General features: G+C 38.7%; 1 protein-coding gene across 1 annotated transcript in view; it reads right to left on the bottom strand.

Moving 5' to 3' along the window:
- pkaap (A-kinase anchoring protein pkaap) overlaps nt 1–24,454 on the bottom strand; it is a 392,730-nt gene that overhangs the window by 159,059 nt on the left and 209,217 nt on the right. Inside the window, exons 7-8 of the mRNA XM_090388075.1 lie at nt 22,630–22,763; nt 1,018–1,162 (exon numbers count right to left, since the gene is read on the bottom strand). Coding sequence (XP_090244201.1) covers nt 1,018–1,162; nt 22,630–22,763 — 279 coding nt within the window. The remainder of the gene's footprint in view (nt 1–1,017; nt 1,163–22,629; nt 22,764–24,454) is intronic.

Consider the following 24,454-nt stretch of genomic DNA (forward strand, 5'->3'; position numbering starts at 1 on the left):
ACTCCTTTCGAGGTATTCAAGGTGGAATGAGGAGTAACTGTTATTGGAATTTCTCCGAAATATCTCGCTTTTATTAGATGCTCTGTTTGTTTTTGATTTGGCATCTCTACTAGTAGATCGCCTAATATTAGTCTTCTGACTGTTTTAGGGGGAACTAGCTATGCTTTCAAGAGTTTTTTGAATTCTGAAAGGTGACAAACTTCCGATAGGTTGTTCATTCTTTGAATGAATAACTAGAAACAGTGGTGCGACTAGAGGGAGATCCTCTGTCCTTTGTCTCTTAGCTGTACATGAATCCATTTGATCTAGTTTTCTGCTAGTTTGTGTAGCACAAACATGGTCTGTGTTTGCCATGTTTGCTCCTTTTGGCCCTTGGCTGGAGGACTTTTCCGCCAAGATTTCCGGCCCCGACACGGGGAGGCAAGAGCAGTGCCGCTAGGAGACCAAGCAGTTAGTGTTACTAAAAATATATGATAAAAGAAAAGAAAGGTGAATTTCCTTTTTACGTTCTGACTTGTAGTTTTCAAGTATGGAACTGTTTTTAAATGAAACTGTTGGGAGAAAGATAGGAACTTAAAAATAACGTTATTCTCTTATCTTCTCTAAGTCGCAGTAATGTTGCTTGGCCTCGAAAAACGCTTGGCACTCGGGGCCCTAACTTGCAAAAATTAATTTTCTAAGCTATTTTATTGGAATATTGTTGTCAAAACATCACTAGCAGAACTTGCCTTACTCATTAGTATGAGAATCATTAAAGGAATGAAGTGGTTTCAGCGTGGGGTCCAGACATTTAACTCATTTATAATTTTTAGTTTTGCAATCTATTATGGGAATTGTATAAAGTATGATTTGTATTGTTAATACAATAATAATGGAAATAAGTGGTGCACTATTCTAAAAACATGTTACACACTTAGATAAGAACAAATATATTTCTGATTATTCCAAAAAAATAAAATAAAAAAGAAACACCTGCTTGGGTAATATTATTTTAAATATTAAAATAAAGACATATACCTTCTCTAAATACTGCATGATGATCATAACTGGTTTCAAGAAACAATCAGGGTGAGGTCCTTCTTCCTTGCAAATATTCTGTTCTACTTCATATCTAACTTGGTCACTGAATCCCAATGGACTGGTAGCTTGAAGGGAGAAGTATCTAGTGATATTAGTACATTTAATATTAATTAATATAAAGAAAATATAAGGTTCTGTGATATGAGCATATGATATTTATTATTAAACTCCTACATATACATGTATATCACCCGTTCCCTACTTTTAGGCACAAAATTTTGAATATGCAATGAACAGTACGTAATAATGTGAATATTATTTGTAAATTTCATGTTTTCATCATAGTGAATCTATTCCAAGGAATATTTCATTTTTTTTTTCCAAAATAAAATTAAATAAAACTGCACACATAATCACACATCTACACTGAAAGCTGAACCTTCAGGGTGAAGGTTCTGCTTCTAACTAAAGTGTATGCATATGGTCTTCTGGGATGAAAACCTGAAACCATTAGCTACAGCCCGGGGATTGAGGCAGTCAATACCTTGCTGCCTAAAAATATTAAATTCATCAACAAAGATGGCATTGGTTACAAAAATAAAGTTGCTTAGTAACAACAACTAATTTGATTAAAAAGGACAATACTTAAAATTGTTCCTTGGGAAACTCCCTCCTGTTGACAAAATGGTCAAGAGAGTGGATATCACACAGACTTGAAATGACTGATTTGATATAAAGTTTTTAATAAAAACAGGTTAGTGACATCTAAAGCTGGAGTTATAAATGCCTTTTAAAATTCCTCATACCCAAGCTATCATATGCCTTTTACATATCAAAAAAAAAAAAAAAAAAAAGAGACTTCAGGTGTTTTTGTTTTAGGAAAGCATCTTCAATAGCTGCTTCCACTCAAATTGGATGGAGTGTTGACCTGTTCCTTTGAAAGCCATATTGTGCCTTGGAAAGGATGTGATTTGCTTCTAGATACCACATAAGGCAAGCACTAATCATTCCAGAATCTTTCACAAGCAGCTGGTCAGAGCTATGGGATGATAGCCGCCGCTTGGGATTCTTGCACTTCCCCGCCTGGTTTGGGGAAGGCAAGTATGATTGGCTTCCCCAAACATGGGGAGGGGACCCAATGTTTGGGGGAGGCTGTTGTTGTTGTTTAAGAGCTATTGGCGCAAGAGCAGCTTAGGTTATGATGCGCCTAGTCTACGTAAGAGAGTTTCGTATATCAGCATTTTTCAATTTTGTGGTTTAGAATAAAGCCATTCTGCTTTATAATCATGTAGCTTCTCTATAAATGGTATACTATTAATTTTATGTTTTTGTAGTATCCGGTTAACTTAAGGAAGAAGAAAACGTCAGTAATATTTGGCCGGTTATCCAAAATTGTTTAAACCATTAAATTATTTTGTGCATTCATTATTGTTTGAAAGGCTTTGTCGTTCTCTATGAAATTTTGGACAGTTCACCATGAAGTGATGTATACAGTTAGCGGAACTTGACAGTTTTGATATTAAGGGGAGGGGGTCCTTCACCTCTGAGGAGGTAAGAGTGAGTGAGTCATATATGTAAGCCCGATTTGCAATTGAGCAAGGGTCACTTCTTCCGGTCTATTCAATCAGAAGCTAGTAGGCCACTGTTGAAGTGTTTCTTTAATTAGACGAAGTTTGTTGTTAGTCTAATCTAGCCAGTGTCGTTGCCATTGTTTTGTACTGCTTTGGTCGATTAAGGACTTGTAATCTGTATATGGTATTGTGTAAAAGGTATAATCAGAGGTGGAAGCTTCTTTTGCTGCTTTGTCTGCTCTTTCATTTTCAGTTCTTCCTGTGTGGCCTGGGATCCAACATAATCTGATATTGCAATTTCTTTGTAATAGCTTTGATACTGAAAATTGGATATGTTGTAGGAATGGGTGTCTTTTGGTATTTGCATTCTGCAAGGCTGGTTGGATTGGATATTTTACTGACGCATCAGCTTCTATGGCTATAATGTCGCAAACTTATGATTTTTGGCTTATTCAATGATGTCTTTTGTTATGATTTTTATATCAAATTGTAGTAGTTTATGCATTTCAGAAACTGGAAGACTTCGGAGATATTAGATTTATCTGACAATATTGTTCGTAATGAAAATGTGTCCGTTCCTTTTAAGGATTTAAAGGTGATCTGACGTTCTCTTGTAAAGTTAGGGCAGTCAAGTAGAATATGTTGGACTGTTTGCACTGTGTGACAGTCGGAGAATTGAGGCGGAGATTCGGCTCAGAGGAGACAGGAGTGGGTAACATTGGTGTGTCCTATTCTTAATCTGCAAAGTATAACTTCTTCTTGTCTGTTGGTTCCTATACTGGTTTTCCATTGTTGTAACAATGGTTTTATCTGTAATAATTTGTTACCAGCCTGTTCCTGCCATTTTTGTTGCCACTGTTTTTCGCCACTATTTCGAATTGTAATTTTATAATCCAGGTACAGTATTTTTATGGTATTGTTGATTGGGCTTTCTGCTTGTTTTTCTGCTTGGTTTGCCTGTTCATTGCCATCTATTCCTACATGTCCGGGAACCCAGCAGAAACTTGATTTGCTTTCGCTTTGCTAGTTTTGATAGCATGTTATGTATTTTACCTACGGTTGGATGGGTATTTATGGTGTTATCCTTTAAGGCTTGCAGAGCATTGAACGAATTTGTAAATATTATACTGTTGGCGATGTTGGTTAGCCATACATGGTTCATGGCTAGTTGTATAGCCTCCATTTCTGCCATATAAATGCTGCACTCAGTTGCAAGTAGTTTGGAAATGATGGTATTCAGGAATTTGGCTGCTATTCCTACTTTGGTTTCTGTTTTGGAACCATTTATGTAAATCAGGGTAGAATTACAATGTTGGCCTCTGTAGGCTGTGTGTAATTGTTGGAAATTTTGTGTAGGTAGGGAATCCCTGTTCCATTTATGCATATGGAGATTGCATATCGTTTGAATGTATCCCAAGGTGGATATGGAATTTTAGGAGAAATTGCTATCTGATTGAGATCTAAATTACGTTGCTGGATTAGGTCTCTTAAATATATGCCTGCTGGTTTGTTAGCATTTGGATGTGCTCTATATAAATTTTCCAAACTTGGTTCGTATAGGATTGTCCATGTCGGGTGGTCAGGTTTTGATTTTATCTTTGCAGCGTAGTATAACAGCAAGTTTTGTCTCCGGAGTTGTAGTGGTGGTTCATGAGCCTCTGCATATAGGCTGTGGACTGGTGAGGTACGATATGCTCCTAATGCTCCATAGTCTAGTCGAGATCTTATGAGGGCTCTGTATAATTGCAACAGAGTAACTCTAACTGCACCCCAGGTCACTGCGGACAAGACTCTCAAAATGTTTAGTTTCTTGAGGCAGTTTGTTCTTAGTTGTTTTATATGTTCCAAAAAAGTTAGTTTTTTATCAAGAATAAGTCCACGAAATTGAGTTCCATATAGGGGGAGTCTGCTGACGAGGCTACTAGACGGTCGTTTTCAAAGCCGCTAAGTGGATTTTTCTTATTTATTGATTTGAAATTATTGTTTTTCTAAAACTTTTGATTTAAATTTAGTAGTATAACATTATTTTGTGATTTTCTGATTAATTTGGTGTATTTATTCTTTACTCGGCCTTGTAATTGCATAAAAGTATCGGTAAAGGTTTCCACGTGTTTCAACTCCGCTAACCGTTCGTAATTTTCCCGCCTTGTGATACGATATACCGTACTAGATAGCGTTAGTTGAACTTCGTTAGCAGTTACATTGTACGTTTAAATAAATACATATAACGACTTAGATTACAAACGTAATATAATTAATTATATTTAACATAATTAATTATACATATAAGCACTTAGGTTACGTAACATAAATAATTGGTAAAAACAAATAATTAATACATAACTTGATACGAAAGTTATATAAAGGGATTTCGCAGATAACACTCGTTACTGAAACGTAAATATTTCGTAGATAACACTCGTTACTGAAACGTAAATATAGCGTTATAACTGTGTTTGGATACAAGTTTAGGATTTAATTTTGTACAGAAATTGAAATTTTATTGAAGGTAAATCTAAATCATGACTCAAACCAGAGCAGCAAAGCAAAGGGCTCAAGCCAATGGGAATGCTGTGGCCCAGGGGAGAACTGAGGGGGGCAGTTGTCCTCTGAATCACAGCCTTGTAAGATGCACTATTTGCTTGATGTTTGCGGAGCAGTCAAGTATGGGACATGATACTGCCATGGGGGATGTCTTTGTGTGTGTGCGATGCAAGGAGTGTAAGGAGATAAGGCGACAACTCAGCGTTGTTATGGGCCTATATGAGAGCTTGAAGGATAGGGTGGATGCCCTCGAAGGATTACAAGTGAGGGGCCCATCAAGCTCTCAGCTGCCCACACCAATGCCAGAGCTTGCACTTGGTCATCGCGGAACACAGCGGCAACCCCCAAGGCAGAATGCGCTGGTCCCAAAGGAACTAGTAGTTGTTGGTGACTCTATTGTCAGGGAAACGGGAAACATGCTTTGTAAAAAGGATAGGTGGAATAGGACCAGGATATGTCTGCCAGGGGCAAAAGTTGATGACGTTGTAGAGCGGATATCATCTTTTAAGGGCACAAAAGGTGATATAGTTGTACACGTTGGCACTAATGACATTAAGAGTAGAAGACCGGCGGAATTACTTGACAAGTACAGGTCACTGATGAAAAAAAGCCGTGAATTAGGGTTGAAATTGAAAGTGTCTGCAATTCTGCCCAGACACGATAGGAGGGAGTATATGATGAGAGCCCTGTCAATCAATTCGGCCCTGGAAAGATTGTGCAGGGCTCAAGGGGTAGAATTTTTTTCAGCCTGGTCTGTACTTGTTAACAGGAGAGACTGCTTCTACAGGGATGGGATACACTTAAATAGAAAGGGTGCAAGAATGTTTGCTGATGCTATCGAGGCAATGTTAGGTGGGTCGGAAAACTGCTAGATTGGGGGGATACAAGGACTAATAGATTAACAGTAGCCACTGGCAGAGGTGAAAGTGATTCTTGCACTGCTTCTATTGGAATGAGCCGCAGCCTGGAAAATAAGATGCAGGATAATTCAGAGACTGCTGGGAATCATTGGGGTACAAGTAAACACATGGGTTGTGTTAGGGTAGCTAAGAAAAAGAACAGGTGCATGTATACTTGTGTGTACACCAATGCTAGGAGTTTAGTAAATAAATTTGATGAATTTGAGGTATTGCTCAAAACATCAAAGGCAGATATTGTGGGGATTTCAGAGACGTGGTGTCACACAGATATAAGAAACGCAGAACTGGAATTTGGGGAGTACAATGTCTACAGAAAGGATAGACAGGATAGGAAGGGAGGAGGGGTTATGCTATTAGTTAAAAAACACATAAAATCCAAGGAAGTGAAGCCAGTCGACATCGCTGGACAGTGCAGTGTCGAGTCAGTTTGGTGTGACATAAGCATTGGGAGATCAAAATTGAGAGTAGGAGTGTGCTATAGGCCTAATGACTCTGATGAGTATAATAAGAAACTGTTCGGAGAAATAGAGTGGGCCAGTAAATCAGAGAGTCTTATAATGGGGGATTTTAATTTCCCAGATATTGACTGGAATTTGGGGGCTGGTCACTCACACAGTAGCAAGGCTTTTGTGGATTTATTGGATGATTGTTTTCTACATCAGCATGTTCGGGAGGCAACTAGAGGGAGTAATACTCTTGATTTGATTATCAGTAGTGATTCTTCATGCATTAAGAATCTGCAGATAAATGAACCACTTGGTGGCAGTGATCACAGTGTGCTGAAGTGGGAGTTACTCAAAGAGGTAACTACCATTAGGGGTAAAGGGAAGGGGTATTGCTTTCGTAAAGGCGACTACAATGGACTGAGACAGTATTTAAATTCTATACAGTGGCATCAACTGATGATATTGCCAACAGCAAATTCAAAATGGGAAGCATTCAAAGAACTTATCGTGGCAGCTACTAGGCTTTACATACCAACTAAGAAATATTGTTCAAGGTTTAGGCCTAAATGGTTGTCAGATGAACTAATGAGGCATATGGCAGAGAAGAAAAATGCATGGGATACATACAAATTAACACGTGACACGGACGCCTATGATAGATACAAGTTGATCTGTAACCAAGTTACAAAGGAGGTTAGGCAGGCGAAGGCAGATTACGAGAGATCCTTGGCAAGGGATGCGAAGAAAAACAGCAAAGAGTTCTTTACTTATGTAAACTCTAGAAGGAAGGGGATGAATCAGATTGGTCCACTTGAGATCGATGGGTCAACTGTTGATGACCCTGCTCGGGTAGCTAACAAACTAAATGAATATTTTGCATCGACATTCACACATGAGGAGTTATTCAGCGAGGGGAATGCCAGAGGTGTATTCAACTCTAGCAGTAAGCTAGAGAATCTTGTAATAACTGAGAGCAAAGTGGAGGAGAAATTGTTGAAGATAAACACAAGAAAGGCACCTGGGGTGGATGGGATCTATCCAGTTATATTAAAGGAGGCAGCAAAGGAGGTAAGCAAACCCTTAGCCATAATTATGAGAGCTTCCTTGGACTCAGGGGAGGTACCCATTGACTGGAGATGTGCAAATGTGACCCCAATTCACAAAGGGGGATCAAAGGCTGACACAAGTAATTATAGACCTGTGAGTTTAACTTCTGTTCCCGGAAAATTAATGGAGGCACTGGTGAAAGAAGCACTGCAGGATCATCTAGACAAGACTTCAGTTATAGCTAGGACACAGCATGGTTTTGTTAAGGGGAAGTCTTGCCTGACCAATTTGATTGGATACTATGATGCAGTCACAAAAGAACTGGATGCAGGGAATAACTTTGATATTATATACTTGGATCTTAGAAAGGCTTTTGATACTGTTGCACATGGAAGACTGCTGCACAAATTGGAGCAGTGTGGCATTGGAGGCAAGTTGCTGCTATGGATAAAGGGGTGGTTGAGGGGGAGAAGACAGAGAGTGGTAATCAATGGACACTGCTCATCGTGGACTAATGTTATTAGTGGAGTCCCTCAGGGTTCAGTATTGGGGCCTTTATTGTTTTCTGTATTTATAAATGATATTGATGATGGTATATCAGGCTTAATGTCCAAGTTTGCAGACGATACGAAGGTTGGCAGGGTTGTCAAGGACACTACTGACACTATGCTGCTGCAACAGGATTTGGAAAGGTTGAGCAGATGGGCTTCGAGGTGGCAAATGAAGTTTAACATTGACAAATGTAAAGTACTACATATGGGAAACAGCAACCCCAGAGCAACGTATCAACTCTGTGGTACTACACTGACAGTGGTAGAGAATGAAAGGGACCTGGGGGTGGTGGTGCAGGCAGATATGAAGTTCTCTGAGCAGTGCAGACGAGCTGCAAGAGTAGCTCATGGTGTATTGTCAATGATATATAGGAATTTTTCTAGCAGGGATAAGGAGGTGATTATTCCCTTGTATAAGGCAATGGTCAGGCCACACCTAGAGTACTGTATACAGGCCTGGAGGCCTCATTTCAGGAAGGATGTAGAGCTGCTGGAACGAGTACAGAGAAGGGCAACTAGATTGGTGAATGGGACAAAGGGGTTCTCTTACGAAGAAAGGCTTAAGTTTTGCAAATTACAGTGTCTGGAAACTAGGCACCAGCGGGGTGATCTGATAGAGGTGTACAAAGCCTTGAATGGTTTGAGCATGCTCAATGCTGATGGGATTCTTCCTCTAGCTCAGAAAAATCACCTGAGAGGGCATAAATTCAAATTGAGGAAAGACAGATGTAGGATAGATGTGCGGAAATTTGCCTTTAGCCAGCGGGTGGTTGGTGGGTGGAACAGACTTCCATCCCTTGTCGTGGAAGTTGATAGCCTAAATAAGTTTAAGGCTCAGCTGGACAGGTATTTCGAACGAACAGAGGGGTGAAGTGGAAGTGGTTATTTTTATTTATTTATGTTTTTTTTTTTTTTTTTTTTGGCTGATGCTGCATAAGCTTGCTTTCTTGCATCAAATGCCTCTACTAATGCTAATGCTAATGCTAAAAAATTTTATGGTTGGCTTGATTGGGATTAACTGTCCATTAAGTTTTAATTCTGGATCTAAAGGAAGGTTTCTTTTCCTACAGAAGTGCACACCTACAGTTTTTTGTGTGGAGATCATGAAACCATTTTCCTGAGCCCAGTTGCTGACCTTGTTTATTACACCTTTTAACTGGCATTCCATTGTTCTTATGTTTTGGGATTGGAAAGAGATACTGAAATCATCTACATAAAGAACTGTATTTATGGAGGATGGTATCTGTTGGTTGTGTGTGTGTGTGTGTGTGTTTAATGGCGCATAAGCTACACTGGCTATAGTGCACCTGTCCATAGAGATGTGTTAGGAAATGATTTAGAATTGAAGGCATTTCAATGTCATTTTAGAAACTATTCAGAAGCGATGATAAATTACAATTTTTTTCAGAAAACAGAAAAGTTCATTAATGTTTGCCTTGTCACCTATAATATGCTCTAGTGATATTGGTTCTTGTAGCTTATTCAGAGAAAGCAGGACTGATGTTCTGTCCTGGTTATATTGAGGACAGTCAACAAGAATATGCTTGGTTGTTAGATGTACTGAGGAGCATCATCACCTGTGAGTAGATGGAGTTGGGTCAGATGAGTATGTCCTATTCTTGCTCATGCAAGTACCACCTCTTCCCTTCTAGTTGGTTGGATGCTTGAGTTCCAAAATTTTTCAACTTGAAAAGTTTGTTATTAGTCTGAGTGTGCCGTAGCTCTTTCCACTGTTCAAGGCATGCTGCTTTTATGCTAATATCATGGTCAGAGGGTGGAATATGGACAGAAGTCAAATCTAATGTGGAGGGATTTTTGTCTGATATACCCGCCAGTTCATTTCCCTTTATCCCTGAATATGCTGGAATCCAACAAAAGTTCACTAATTGTGGACGCTATTCAAATTTCAAGAGCAATTTCCTGATTTGGTTTAAAACAGGGTGATTCGTATGGAATGGATTTTGCAGGTGGAAGGGAAGCTGAAATAATATGAAATAATAGTGGACGGAAAAAGTGCTGCTGCTCCAACGGCTGATTGAGATTTGGACCCATCGGTATATATTGGCAGGGAATCAACATGGCTCTGAATATGACTTGCATGGAATTGTTTCAGCTTGCAGGTCGGTAGATGATTCTTACCCCATCGAAGAAAGTAGGTATCAAATTTCAGTTGAGGAGGGGTAGTCCAAGGTGGATGAAAGTAATTCATTACCTGTTGACTATTGTGAAGAGGAACTTTCGAACTCTGGGATATTTCAAAAAGCCATAGGCCTGCTGGCCTTATTTTTTTAGGTTTATTTCTGTAGTGATTAGTTAGCTGAGGATTGAAGAGTTATGGGTGAATAGGATGCAAACAGCAACTTTTTATTTTTGCTGCATACTTCAGCAGTAACATTTTTCTGCGGAGGTGCAAAGGGGGTTTGCGAGCTTCAATTTCAATGTACAGTCAGTCCTCGTATAACATGTGTTTACACTACACGAATTCCATCATACACGATTTATAAATAGGGGAACGATATCTTATATAACACGAATCGAATTCGCTTATGCACAATTCGCCTTTGTGTTTACAAGAAATGACAGTCGAACACGGAATCATCCCAACTGAACGCACAACACGATAGGAACGAAGAGAAGATTCTGAAAATGTATTTGTGTTTTATATCAGTGAAGGGGAAACATATTTCACCATAATAACGTAAAAACCAACACAATTCCAGCTATCGGTATAATTGCAAATGCAATTAGATCAAGTTTACTACCAGTTTATAAGATTCCACTAGCAGAAATGCAACTGGAAATTGTTTTTATTGTTTTATGGTAGTAACCATTAGAAATGTGCTTTAGTAAAGTGCGAGGTGTTAATAGTGTATCTCTGTGTATCAAGCGTGCCTCCTCGTTTTGTAATTGTGCTTTATTCCCTGAAAATGAGTAAAATACTTAAAAGGTGTGAAAAGAAAGCGTCCTGGTGAAGACACTGCAGATTCAGAGAGAAAAAGAAAAGCAATATCAATAAACAGAGGCGGACTGGATCAAAAAGGGGTACAAGTAAACACATGGGTTGTGTTAGGGTAGCTAAGAAAAAGAACAGGTGCATGTATACTTGCGTGTACACCAATGCTAGGAGTTTAGTAAATAAATTTGATGAATTTGAGGTATTGCTCAAAACATCAAAGGCAGATATTGTGGGGATTTCAGAGACGTGGTGTCACAAAGATATAAGGAATGCAGAACTGGAATTTGGGGAGTACAATGTCTACAGAAAGGATAGACAGGATAGGAAGGGAGGAGGGGGTTATTAGTTAGTTAGTTATTTGGTTTTTTAGGAGCATTAGCAACTAAGGCCATATTGCTCCGGGAATATGCGGTGGTCATTCGCTGACCTTTCCGCATCCTCCGTATTTGGTGGTGACGGGCTCGAACCCCGGTCTAATCAAGAAGCGTGTGCTACGCACTGCTGCTCCTTCCCACCTGGCTACGGAGGCGCCAGGAGGGGTTATGCTATTAGTTAAAAAACACATAAAATCCAAGGAAGTGAAGCCAGTCGACATCGCTGGACAGTGCAGTGTCGAGTCAGTTTGGTGTGACATAAGCATTTGGAGATCAAAATTGGGAGTAGGAGTGTGCTATAGGCCTAATGACTCTGATGAGTATAATAAGAAACTGTTCGGAGAAATAGAGTGGGCCAGTACATCAGAGAGTCTTATAATGGGGGATTTTAATTTCCCAGATATTGACTGGAATTTGGGGGCTGGTCACTCACACAGTAGCAAGGCTTTTGTGGCTTTATTGGATGATTGTTTTCTACATCAGCATGTTCGGGAGGCAACTAGAGGGAGTAATACTCTTGATTTGATTATCAGTAGTGATTCTTCATGCATTAAGAATATGCAGATAAATGAACTACTAGGTGGCAGTGATCAGTGTTCTGAAGTGGGAGTTACTCAAAGAGGTAACTACCATTAGGGGTAAAGGGAAGGGGTATTGCTTTCGTAAAGGCGACTACAATGGACTGAGACAGTATTTAAATTCTATACAGTGGGATCAACTGATGATATTGCCAACAGCAAATTCAAAATGGGAAGCATTCAAAGAACTTATCTTGGAAGCTACTAGGCTTTACATACCAACTAAGAAATATTGTTCAAGGTTTAGGCCTAAATGGATGTCAGATGAACTAATGAGGCATATGGCAGAGAAGAAAAATGCATGGGATACATACAAATTAACACGTGACACAGACGCCTATGATAGATACAAGTTGATCTGTAACCAAGTTACAAAGGAGGTTAGGCAGGCGAAGGCAGATTACGAGAGATCCTTGGCAAGGGATGCGAAGAAAAACAGCAAAGAGTTCTTTACTTATGTAAACTCTAGAAGGATGGTTTGGTTTGGTTTTGGTTTTTTTTGGCGCATTAGCTTCTATGGCTATAATGCGCCAAGACCACCTCTAGAAGGAAGGGGATGAATCAGATTGGTCCACTTGATATCGATGGGTCAACTGTTGATGACCCTGCTCAGGTAGCTAACAAACTAAATGAATATTTTGCATCGACATTCACACATGAGGAGTTATTCAGCGAGGGGAATGCCAGAGGTGTATTCAACTCTAGCAGTAAGCTAGAGAATCTTGTAATAACTGAGAGCAAAGTGGAGGAGAAATTGTTGAAGTTACACAAGAAAGGCACCTGGGGTGGATGGGATCTATCCAGTTATATTAAAGGAGGCAGCAAAGGAAGTAAGCAAACCCTTAGCCATAATTATGAGAGCTTCCTTGGACTCAGGGGAGGTACCCATGGACTGGAGATGTGCAAATGTGACCCCAATTCACAAAGGAGGATCAAAGGCTGACACAAGTAATTATAGACCCGTGAGTTTAACTTCTGTTCCCGGAAAATTAATGGAGACACTGGTTAAAGAAGCACTGCAGGATCATCTAGACAAGACTTCAGTTATAGCTCCGACACAGCATGGTTTTGTTAAGGGGAAGTCTTGCCTGACCAATTTGATTGGATACTATGATGCAGTCACAAAAGAACTGGATGCAGGGAATAACTTTGATATTATATACTTGGATCTTAGAAAGGCTTTTGATACTGTTGCACATGGAAGACTGCTACACAAATTGGAGCAGTGTGGCATTGGAGGCAAATTGCTGCTATGGATAAAGGGGTGGTTGAGGGGGAGAAGACAGAGAGTGGTGATCAATGGACACTGCTCATCGTGGACTAATGTTATTAGTGGAGTCCCTCAGGGTTCAGTATTGGGTCCTTTATTGTTTTCTGTATTTATAAATGATATTGATGATGGTTATATCAGCCTTAATGTCCAAGTTTGCAGACGATACGAAGGTTGGCAGGGTTGTCAAGGACACTACTGACACTATGCTGCTGCAACAGGATTTGGAAAGGTTGAGCAGATGGGCTTCGAGGTGGCAAATGAAGTTTAACATTGACAAATGTAAAGTACTACATATGGGAAACAGCAACCCCAGAGCAACGTATCAACTCTGTGGTACTACACTGACAGTGGTAGAGAATGAAAGGGACCTGGGGGTGGTTGTGCAGGCAGATATGAAGTTCTCCGAACAGTGCAGACGGGCTGCAAGAGTAGCTGATGGTGTCTTGTCAATGATATATAGGAATTTTTCTAGCAGGGATAAGGAGGTGATTATTCCCTTGTATAAGGCAATGGTTAGGCCACACCTAGAGTACTGTATACAGGCCTGGAGGCCTCATTTCAAGAAGGATGTAGAGCTGTTGGAACGAGTACAGAGAAGGGCAACAAGATTGGTGAATGGGACAAAGGGGTGCTGTTACGAAGAAAGGCTTAAGTTTTGCGAATTACAGTGTCTGGAAACTAGGCACCAGCGAGGTGATCTGATAGAGGTGTACAAAGCCTTGAATGGTTTGAGCATGCTCAATGCTGATGGGATTCTTCCTCTTGCTCAGAATAATCACCTGAGAGGGCATAAATTCAAATTGAGGAAAGACAGATGTAGGATAGATGTGCGGAAATTTGCCTTTAGCCAGCGGGTGGTTGGTAGGTGGAACAGACTTCCATCCCTTGTCATGGAAGTTGATAGCCTAAATAAGTTTAAGGCTCAGCTGGACAGGTATTTCGAACGAACAGAGGGGTGAAGTGGAAGTGGTTATTTTTTATTTATTTATGTTACTTTTTTTTTTTTTTTTTTTTGGCTGATGCTGCATAAGCTTGCTTTCTTGCATCAAATGCCTCTACTAATGCTAATGCTAAAAATTCTTACCCGGGAAAATTTGTAGTGGCCTCATACTATGGTTTATGGGCAAAATCACACCGGCCTCTGGCCCACTGGGGTTTCCCAGGTAAGGCTTATGGCCAATCCGCCTCTGTCGATAGAGAAAAAATATGAAATTGTGAAACGCTTTGAGTGAAATAAAAGACCACGTGATATTGCATGTGCTACAGACCTAAATGAGGCAAAGCCGAGAATTAGAAAGAATGCAGAGAAAATAAAAACAACTTTCAGAGCAGGAACAACTCAAAGTGTAATTAAAATCCATTAGATTAAGACACAAAGAATTGGAAAAGATGGAACGGCTGTCATCTGTTTGGATAGAAAATCAAACAAAGTACAAGTTTGCTTACGATAGAAGCAAAAGCATTAGCAATATTTTATTACATAATAGTCGTAATAAAATACTTACGTATTTTATTACGATTATTTATTGTTTGGTTATGTTTTGGTTTCAAATGTGTGTTCAATTTTGGGTGGCCGGCACCTAACCCTATTTTTCCCATAGGAAATAGGGCCTGTTGTTTATATTGCACGATTTTGCATTGCACGAGGGTTTCTAGGAACACAACTATCGTGCTATACGAGGACTGACTGTATAGACTGTGAAAAAATATGAAATTTTGAAACGCTTTGAGTGAAATGAAAGACCACGTGATATTGCACGTGCTACAGACCTAAATGAGGCAAAGCCGAGAATTAGAAAGAATGCAGAGAAAATAAAAACAACTTTCAGAGCAGGAACAACTCAAAGTGTAATTAAAATCCATTAGATTAAGACACAAAGAATTGGAAAAGATGGAACGGCTGTCATCTGTTTGGATAGAAAATCAAACAAAGTACAAGTTTGCTTACGATAGAAGCAAAAGCATTAGCAATATTTTATTACATAATAGTCGTAATAAAATACGTAAGTATTTTATTACGATTATTTATTGTTTGGTTATGTTTTGGTTTCAAATGTGTGTTCAATTTTGGGTGGCCGGCACCTAACCCTATTTTTCCCATAGGAAATAGGGCCTGTTGTTTATATTGCACGATTTTGCATTGCACGAGGGTTTCTAGGAACGCAACTATCGTGCTATACGAGGACTGACTGTATAGACTGTGAGTTGGAGTTGTCCTGAAGGCTCCAAGTGCAATCCGTAATGCGCTGTGTTGTATAGGATCCAGCCAGCGTAGTACACTCTTTCAGCAGAATCAATAGACTGGAGCACCATAATCCAAACGTTATCTAATTAATGCTCTATATAGTTGAAGCAACGAGGTACAATCTGCTCCCCAAGTGGATAAAGCTCTTAGTATGTTGAGCTTTTTGAGGCAGGTATTACGTAAGAATTTAATATGTTCGAGGAAGTTTAACTTCTTGTCAAGGGTTAATCTCAAGAATCTGATGTTGTTGCCAATCGGAATGGTAAAGTCTGATATGTGAAGTTCGGGATCTGAATGTAATTTGTGTTGATTGAAAAAATGTATATCAGCAGTTTTCTGTTGTGAAAGACGATAACCATTGTGCACTGCCCACTTTTGTATTTTATTTAGTAATATCTGCAATTGACATTCAATAGATCTCATGTTCTGAGAATGGCAAGAAAGAGAGAGAGATCATCAGCATAAAGGTAAGCCTCAATAGTATTTGGAAGTTCTTCAGTAATTGAGTCAATTCTAGTGCAAAAAGAGTTGCACTCAGTACAGACCCTTGTGGAACTCCTTCCTGCAAGAATGTCGTAGAAAGGGAGTTAAAATATCGTACTTGATAAGAACGACTCCATAAAAAGTTCTTAATGAATATAGGCAGGTTGCCTCGTAGACCAAGGGCATGCAGGTCTCTAAGAATGCCGTGACGCCAGATAGTATCAAATGCTTTCTCTATGTCGATACAGATCATAACAAGGTGTTCATTTCTCACAATGGCATTGCAAACTGCTGACACAGACTTGTTCATGAGATCCAAGGCAGACCTGTTTTGGCGAAAGCCATGTTGACTATTACTCATTAGATTTTGGTCTTTAGGATAGATGTTTTCCAGAAATATTTGATTATAAAATAACAGCAGCAGCTGCAATTGTTTGTCATCAAGGTGCTGTAACATGATGTAATATATTCCATTGCTGCACTGTTGCATACTGTAGAAGTTCCAAATACAGAAGGAGCTGGTTATATGCAACATTAGAGGTGCGAAAGTGGGTCGCTGTTCAGTGATGTTCTTGATTTTTTGGAATTCAGGGGAACAGCTTGATGCTGCTGAGACTTGAGAAAAGGTTTTACCTAAAGCATTCACTATAGTCAAAGAAGAAGAGTGTTCTTGCCCATTCCAGGAAAGGATTGTAGAAGGGTTCTTGTTGTTATTTGGTTTTTAGGAGCATTAGCAACTAAGGCCATATTGCTCCGGGGATATGCAGTGGTCATTCCCTGACTTTTCCGCATCCTCTGTATTTGGTGGTCACAAGCTCGAACCCTGGTCTAATCAAGAAGTGTGTGCTGCACACTGCTGCTCCTGCCCACCTGGCTATGGAGGCAACTTGTAGAAGGGATGGTCGGAAACTTTTCAGAAAGCTGTCTAATTTTCTTCCATATTAATTTGCAGTCAGGTGTTTATATTTACAGTGGATGCAAACTGAGTTTGGATAATTATTTTTATCCCTGATGGCTCCTTTTGGCCCTGGGGGTTTGTCTTTACAACCTAGGTTAATGGCCCAGCCATGGGGAGGCAGGAGCAGTGCCGCTTGGTGGCCAAGTGTACAGGTTAGTAAGTTAGTACAACTAGCTAAATTAAAGAAAAAAGGTGCTTTCCTTCTTCTGGGCTCTCTTCTTAGTGCTGTTAAGAAAGTAGAGCTACTTAACAGAAAACTTTAATAAGCGTGAAAGAAAACAAAGGAAAACTCAGTCGCTGCGGAGATAAACGCTCTATAAATGCAGAATAATCACTTGGTCACAGAAATTCTTATCACCCGGGGCTGTATTATTGAGGCAGCAGTATGTAAAATCTGATTAATGTGTGTTCAGTGACGTTATCTATGGGCTGAAATTGAGCTATATCATCATCAAACAGAACATGAGGGCACATTCATTCCAGTGTGCCCTAGAAATTACCAAGTGGGATTATGCAATGGAGGTAAATTTACCTGTATTCACAGCTTTAAAAGAACAAGTAAATGATCACTTTTTAGTGGGATATCAAGAACTGACAATTCCATATTAACATACACAGTGGCAGGAGAACAGATCAAAAGGTCCAGTCATGGATCCAGTAGAAAAATGTATAAAATGTAAATTGATAAGCATTAAGCAGAGATTTTATTAGTTTGCCCCTATTGTCAATGGCAGATCCCCACAGAGGATGATGAACACTGAAATCCTTGAGTAGGCAGAATAGAAATGGCAACTGATCTATTAGATTTTCTAGGCCATCTGAGGGAAACAAGGAATTAGCAAGGAGATAAGCTATTGTAAGAGTGATACCAATTACAATGTGCACTGCAACCACTTCTAAAGAAGTCTGAAGAGAAACATGTTTGGATGGAATGTTGTTTTGGACAAGAACCGCCACCCCTCCAACACATGGACACTGCTCATCGTGGACTGATGTTATTAGTGGAGTCCCTCAGGGCTCAGTGTTGGGTCCATTGTTGTTTTCTGTATTTATAAATGATATTGATGATGGTATATCAAGCTTAATGTCCAAGTTTGCAGATGATACAAAGGTTGGCAGGGTTGTCAAGGACACTACTGACACTATGCTGCTGCAACAGGATCTGGAAAGGTTGAGCAGATGGGCTGAGAGGTGGCAAATGAAGTTTAACATTGACAAATGTAAAGTACTACACATGGGAAACAGCAACCCCAGAGCAACGTATCAACTCTGTGGTACTACACTGACAGTGGTAGAGAATGAAAGGGACTTGAGGGTGATTGTGCAGGCAGATATGAAGTTCTCTGAGCAGTGCAGACGGGCTGCAAGAGTAGCTCATGGAGTATTGTCAATGATATACAGGAATTTTTCCAGCAGGGATAAGGAGGTGATTATTCCATTGTATAAGGCAATGGTCAGGCCACACCTAGAGTACTGTATACAGGTCTGGAGGCCTCATTTCTAGAAGGATGTAGAGCTGCTGGAACGAGTACAGAGAAGGGCAACAAGATTAGTGAATGGAACAAAGGGGTGCTGTTACGAAGAAAGGCTTAAGTTTTGCAAATTACAGTGTCTGGAGACTAGGTACCAGCGAGGTGATCTGATAGAGGTGTATAAAGCCTTGAATGGTTTAAGCATGCTCAATGCTGATGGGATTCTTCCTCTAGCTCAGAAAAATCACCTGAGAGGGCATAAATTCAAATTGAGGAAAGACAGATGTAGGATAGACGTGCGGAAATTTGCCTTTAGCCAGCGGGTGGTTGGTTGGTGGAACAGACTGCCATCCCTTGTGGTGGAGGTTGATAGCCTAAATAAGTTTAAGGCTCAGCTGGACAGGTATTTTGAACGAACAGAGGGGTGAAGTGGAAGTGGGTTTTTTTTTTTTTTTTTTTTTGGCTGATGCTGCATAAGCTTGCTTTCTTGCATCAAATGCCTCTACTAATGCTAATGCTAACATAGGATGCAGAAGCAGAGATTGGCAAGTCAGTACTCCTATCTCTTCTAAAGACTATAATTTTTAATGATAGGACACTTGTAAATTTAAATAAGTTTCCTGTAAGCCTGCTGGTTCACAATGATCAAAGATTGCATTAATCATCTTTTGTATTCCAAATGTCTCTACAATTCCACTGAAAGATTCTTTCCATTATGTGGTTTTTATGGGTTGTTTTTGATTCTGAATGCTTATTAGTTGTACATTGCTTGCATTGATTTATTTTTGTTTTGTCTTTCTTAGGAATAGGGGTTGATATTATGTCCATCTTGTCAGTCACAGGGAGTTATAACATTCCAGCTTCTGGTTCATTCTGTTCATCCATCCACACCAGTTTTAGGAGAGTAACAGTTGCAGTTTAATTGTTTCTGTGACTTTTGGTTTGCTGTTGGAGAAACATTGCTGCAAGGGTAACTGGGGTATTAAAAGCTTGTTCAGTTGTTTGTTGCGAAGGACGTTGTTTGGAAGTAGAGAGCAAGGAACGTGCCTACTCAGAAACAAACATATTTTGAGGAACTGATATATCTGTCTGAATACTAATCACTGAAAATACTAAACAGCTGTGGCATACAAACTACAAATTCACATACTTGTCTGAGTATGTGATGTTCTCCAATTTATATTTCTGGATTCTCCCACCCCTTGCTTCCATGGTTCACGTTTTGGAGAATGCTAGGTGGTTACCCTTACAATTTGGGTAATGAGAAGTGGTAACAGTGCAAGTAGATTGGTTGTGCTCCTTTGATCCACAATTAGGATATATTGCCTCACTTTGACATGCAGTTTGAGAGTAGCCATATTTTTGCCACTTGTAGCACCTGATGAGGTTTGGGAGGGCGGACATGGCAGTTAAGAGAGCCTGCTGTGACAGACGTTGGCAAGCTGGGAGAGCTAAAAGGCGAGTATTATGCTTCTTGTCAGAACAAGAGTACCACCTTTTCAAGTCATGATTCTCCTTGCTTGGATGACTTTGTTTACATAGCTCTTTGACAGTTTCCTCCTCTGATATAATTAATAAGTCCCATTGTATTATTACTCCCTTTGAGGAGTTTATGGTGGCATAGGGAGTAACTTTTACTGGAAGTCCACCAAAGGTTGTCAGCCTTAAAAGATTTGCAGAACATTGGGATCGAGTAGTCTTTACCAGAAGATCATCAGACTGGGGTTGCCTCACTGATCTTGGTAAACTTGCAGCGGACTTAATCCATATATCTGCACAAGGAAGGGAGATAATTTACTCAGAGGTTGGTCTGATACAGAGTTCAAAATGAAGAATGCCAGTATCTCCCCTCTTGAGGGGGTTGTTTTCAACCTCTTGGGTTGAAGCCATTTTCAGTGTTATTTGTCTCAGGTCTCAAGCTCAATGACCCTAAAGGTGGAAATATTATTTATCTTTGCTCCTTTCAGCCTGGGAGAGTTTTCTTCTCCCATGTTTTGTGGACAAAATGTACATTCAATAAAATCGCTATGTAATGCTTGACACTACTTTCATAAATGCTTTAGTGAAAGCAGTGTCCCAATTTTTGACTGAGTGACAATGATGATTTTCCCTTTCCATCACTCACCACTTTCACTTGGTAGTGAGAAAAGTAGTTACATGTGAAGTTTATGTATGCAGAATTTCCCTTGGAATACTGGTCAAAATTTCCCAAGGCATTACATTGATTCCATACTAATTTTTTAATAAATGAAATTTCTTGCTGTTTGCAACAGGGCTGTATGCTGAAATTCAAAAAGGAAGGAGTTTTGACCCAATGGGGGAAGATATCCTGTTATATAAAATAAATTCTATGCAAATAATAGCAATGATAAGTGACTGAATCCATAATAAAAATGAAACTGCCAATATGAAATGCTACAAAGCCATTTATATTCATTTTTACAAGTTGTATTAATTAAAAGTTATATTATTTATTAAAACTTAATTAATCAAAGCACATAAGTGGTGGTGGTTTAGATGTTTATCGGCACAAGGGCAACTTAGGCCAAAATGTGCTTATTCTGGTATTTGGATAGATGCTGGAAATTTGCTTTATTTGATTTTAGAAATATTGATATAGTCTGGTTTGTTGTATAAGATAAGCAAAGAGCTCATCCAGATTAGCATTGTTTCCCAACATGTGGGTGAGTGATAATGGTTCTTGCATTTGTGTCAGACAGCGGAATGTATGATTTCTGATTTAAGCACATAAGTACAATGATAAAATTCTGAGTAAGCAACCAGATATATGACTCATTTTTTCAAATTACAGTAGAGTGTCGATAATCTGAACTAACTGGGACCAGGGGTAGTTCGAACTTCCAATTTATTTGGATTTTCCAAACTTATGACAAATGCTGTTCTGGAGACTAAAAAAGGTTTAGTAAGTTGAAAAATAAAAGCTTTAAGTTGTACTTATGTATTTTTATTCATAGGTAACAAAACAAATGGAACTTCCATCCACAATAACACATATGTATAGGCCTTTAATGAAAATAACTTTTTTTCTGAACCATTTTCAAACTTTGTTTCTTTGCTGCCAGATTTCTCACTCTTTTCAGCAAGAGTAGTTGAGTTGGATAGTATTCAGTTTGTTGATTCAGCATATACTTTGTTTGTCGATTTTCACATATCATTTAATTTTGTTAATTGGTAAGGTAATAAAAGTGTAAATCTGTGCTTTATATCTTCATTTTTATAGTCTTTGGATAATATTCCTCCAACTTTCATTTATTAGAATTGCCATTTAATAGAATCAAAATTCAATTTACAAATGCGATCACAATAACTGGTGCTTACTGTAATTATTTTATGGCACCAGCATAAAAAAAAAAATAAATGCTGCCCGTTTGGATTATTGATATTTGGATTTTTGATGCTCTATTGTACTGCCATTCACTTCATGGATCTCCACAAAGCTGTTGTTGTTGCTTAAGGGTTTTAAGACACAAGGGCATCAAAGGCCAAGATGTGTCATGTCCTTCCAGGTTTTTTAGTGTAAATCAAATTTCTCAGATTTACCAAATTGGATTTGCCGAATTAAATTAAACAGTTCGTCTAGATTTTCAGAGTTACCATTACCCTTCAACAGATAACTCTGTTGAAGGGTAAGTGGATTCTGATTTTTGCATAAACTCTGGAAAGAAATGAACCTGGAATTTCTGAATCTAGAATATACCACAAGAATGTGTGTTACTGAAAGCTGAATTTGGCATTTAACACAGGATGAGGGGGGGGATGATTTTTATTACTCTGCAAAGTAGACACCTCCCTAGAGTGGACACTTTCTCCTGATTCAATAGTCTGCACTTTAGAGAGGTTTGCTCTAAATACATATGGAGATTGAATTTACACATTTTAAAAATTAAGATGTATTTCAAAATGAATTACTGCAGTCTTACTTGCAAGAGTAAATTTCACTTTATGTTTCCTGTATTGAAACAAGTATTGAAACAGGAAAATTAGTATATGTTCATACTAATTTTTATACAAGTATTCTTTGATAAATAAAATTGAAGGCTAAAAAAAAAAAAAAAAAAAAAAAAATTCAACAATAGATGCACTGTTAATGGTTACCTGTTGTGTATCTTGCAATTAATACAAAAAAAAATTTAAAAATAATATTGGGCTCAATATGCAATGAATACTTACTTGTCATAAAGAACCATTGCATCATTTTGTGCTTCTAGGCCATCATACCTCTCATGTGCTAGAAGTTGATTTCTAAAGTTATCAGCCATCAGCAGAAAGTCTACATGATGCCGTACACCTTCCTGTTCCATGAACTAAAGAAAAAGTAATAGGTATTAAGTCGGTTGAAGTGGTACTGTATTGTTGATATTGTTGTTAGTACTGAATTTATTTTAAATAAAACACTAACAATGCAATGTACAAGCTTCTGACTTGTATTTGAATGATAACTGTAAAAGTAAGGACAAATATAAAGGAATGATTACAGAAAAGGAATGGCTTAATCTTTCTTTTATCATGCTCTAAAAATACTCAAGCAGCCATGCAGGATACTTATATTGAATTCTTATATAAGAAAATAATAACCAAGGACTCTAAATATTGCTTAATTCTGTCTGGAGTGAGTCCCTGAAAGTGCATGGGAAGTGGGTAGTTTTATATGAAATTTTGATGCATAAAATTCTTTTAAATATTAATTTGTTCTGATTTTCACTTGATTTCCAAACATAGTGAAATTACTGTCAAAAATCAAATCAGAGTTTTTACAGAAGTTGTAAGGAAATTGATAAAAAAATGCTATTACTTCTTTCTAATATCTTCTAAAGCTGTTTAGGCATTATTTGATTCAATTTAATCAACTTTTCAATCTGAATTCCAAAGAATTTTAGCTTTTGTAAGCCACAATAAAATAGCAATAGCTGAAGGGTATGATCTCCGATTTTAAAATCTATTTTTCGGCCGTCATCTTTTACAGCCCCAAATCTATTTGGACTGCAAACCTGTGTACGCTATTAGTTGGGAAAAAACTGAGATTTGCAGCATGCACTGGAAAGTTTCAAAACAATATCAGATATACATTATTTAAAATGCATATGAAATGACATTGAGAAGTGTAATATATACCTAGGTGGTGTGGCAGTATAGTTTCCAGACTGCTGCTGTTGCGGTCATGTTCAACGGATTTAAAAACAAATGGAAGTGGTTCGCCGTAGTTCAAATTTCCTGCAACAGATATTGGTACGCAGGTTTTCCAGTAAACTGACAGGTTGCAAGTAACAACCAGTTTCATTAGTAGTATTAACTTTCACAATTTTTCAATGGAGCAATGAACAGATATCAAATTTTGCTTTAAACTGGGAAAATCTGCAACAGAAGCTTGTGAAATGTTGAAAACCATGTATGACAACAAAATGCTAAGTCATACCAGTGTGCATGTGTGTATTTGAATGGTGTAAGTGGTTTAAAGACAGATCTGGGTATTCACAATGCAAATTGGGCTTCTGCTGACCTCACAAAATGAAGACAGAGAGTCGCAAAAAGTTTGGGAAGTTATGGAAAGAGACTGTTTGATCCTCAGAATGATGACTGATGAGTTGGATATGAATAAGAAAATGATTCATCAAATACTGCATGAAGATCTAGGGAAAAGGACTCTTTTGCAAAATTTGTGCAACACAGCCTCACAGATAAGCAGAAGTAACAAAGAACATTGTCCAGACTTGTCAAGACAATTATAATTTTCTCAACAGTATTATCACTGGAGATGACTATTGGGTATTTCAGTAAGACCCAGAAGAGACGAGGCATCAGAGCATGCAGTGGACTTCAAAATCATCACCAATGCCCTTAAAGTTTCATTTACAGCAGTCTAAGATCACGGCAGTGCCGATCATGTGTTTCCACAAACAGAGTGGAGTCACAGGAATTTGTACCTGAATGGGGCAGAGAGTCAATGCTGTATTCTATGTACAAGTGCTTCAAAGACTATTGAGGTGCATTTCCCAAG

This window comes from Mastigoproctus giganteus, chromosome 13 (assembly GCF_048544385.1).
Source record: "Mastigoproctus giganteus isolate SK-2022 chromosome 13, ASM4854438v1, whole genome shotgun sequence".
Classification (NCBI taxonomy): Eukaryota; Metazoa; Arthropoda; class Arachnida; order Uropygi; family Thelyphonidae; genus Mastigoproctus; species Mastigoproctus giganteus.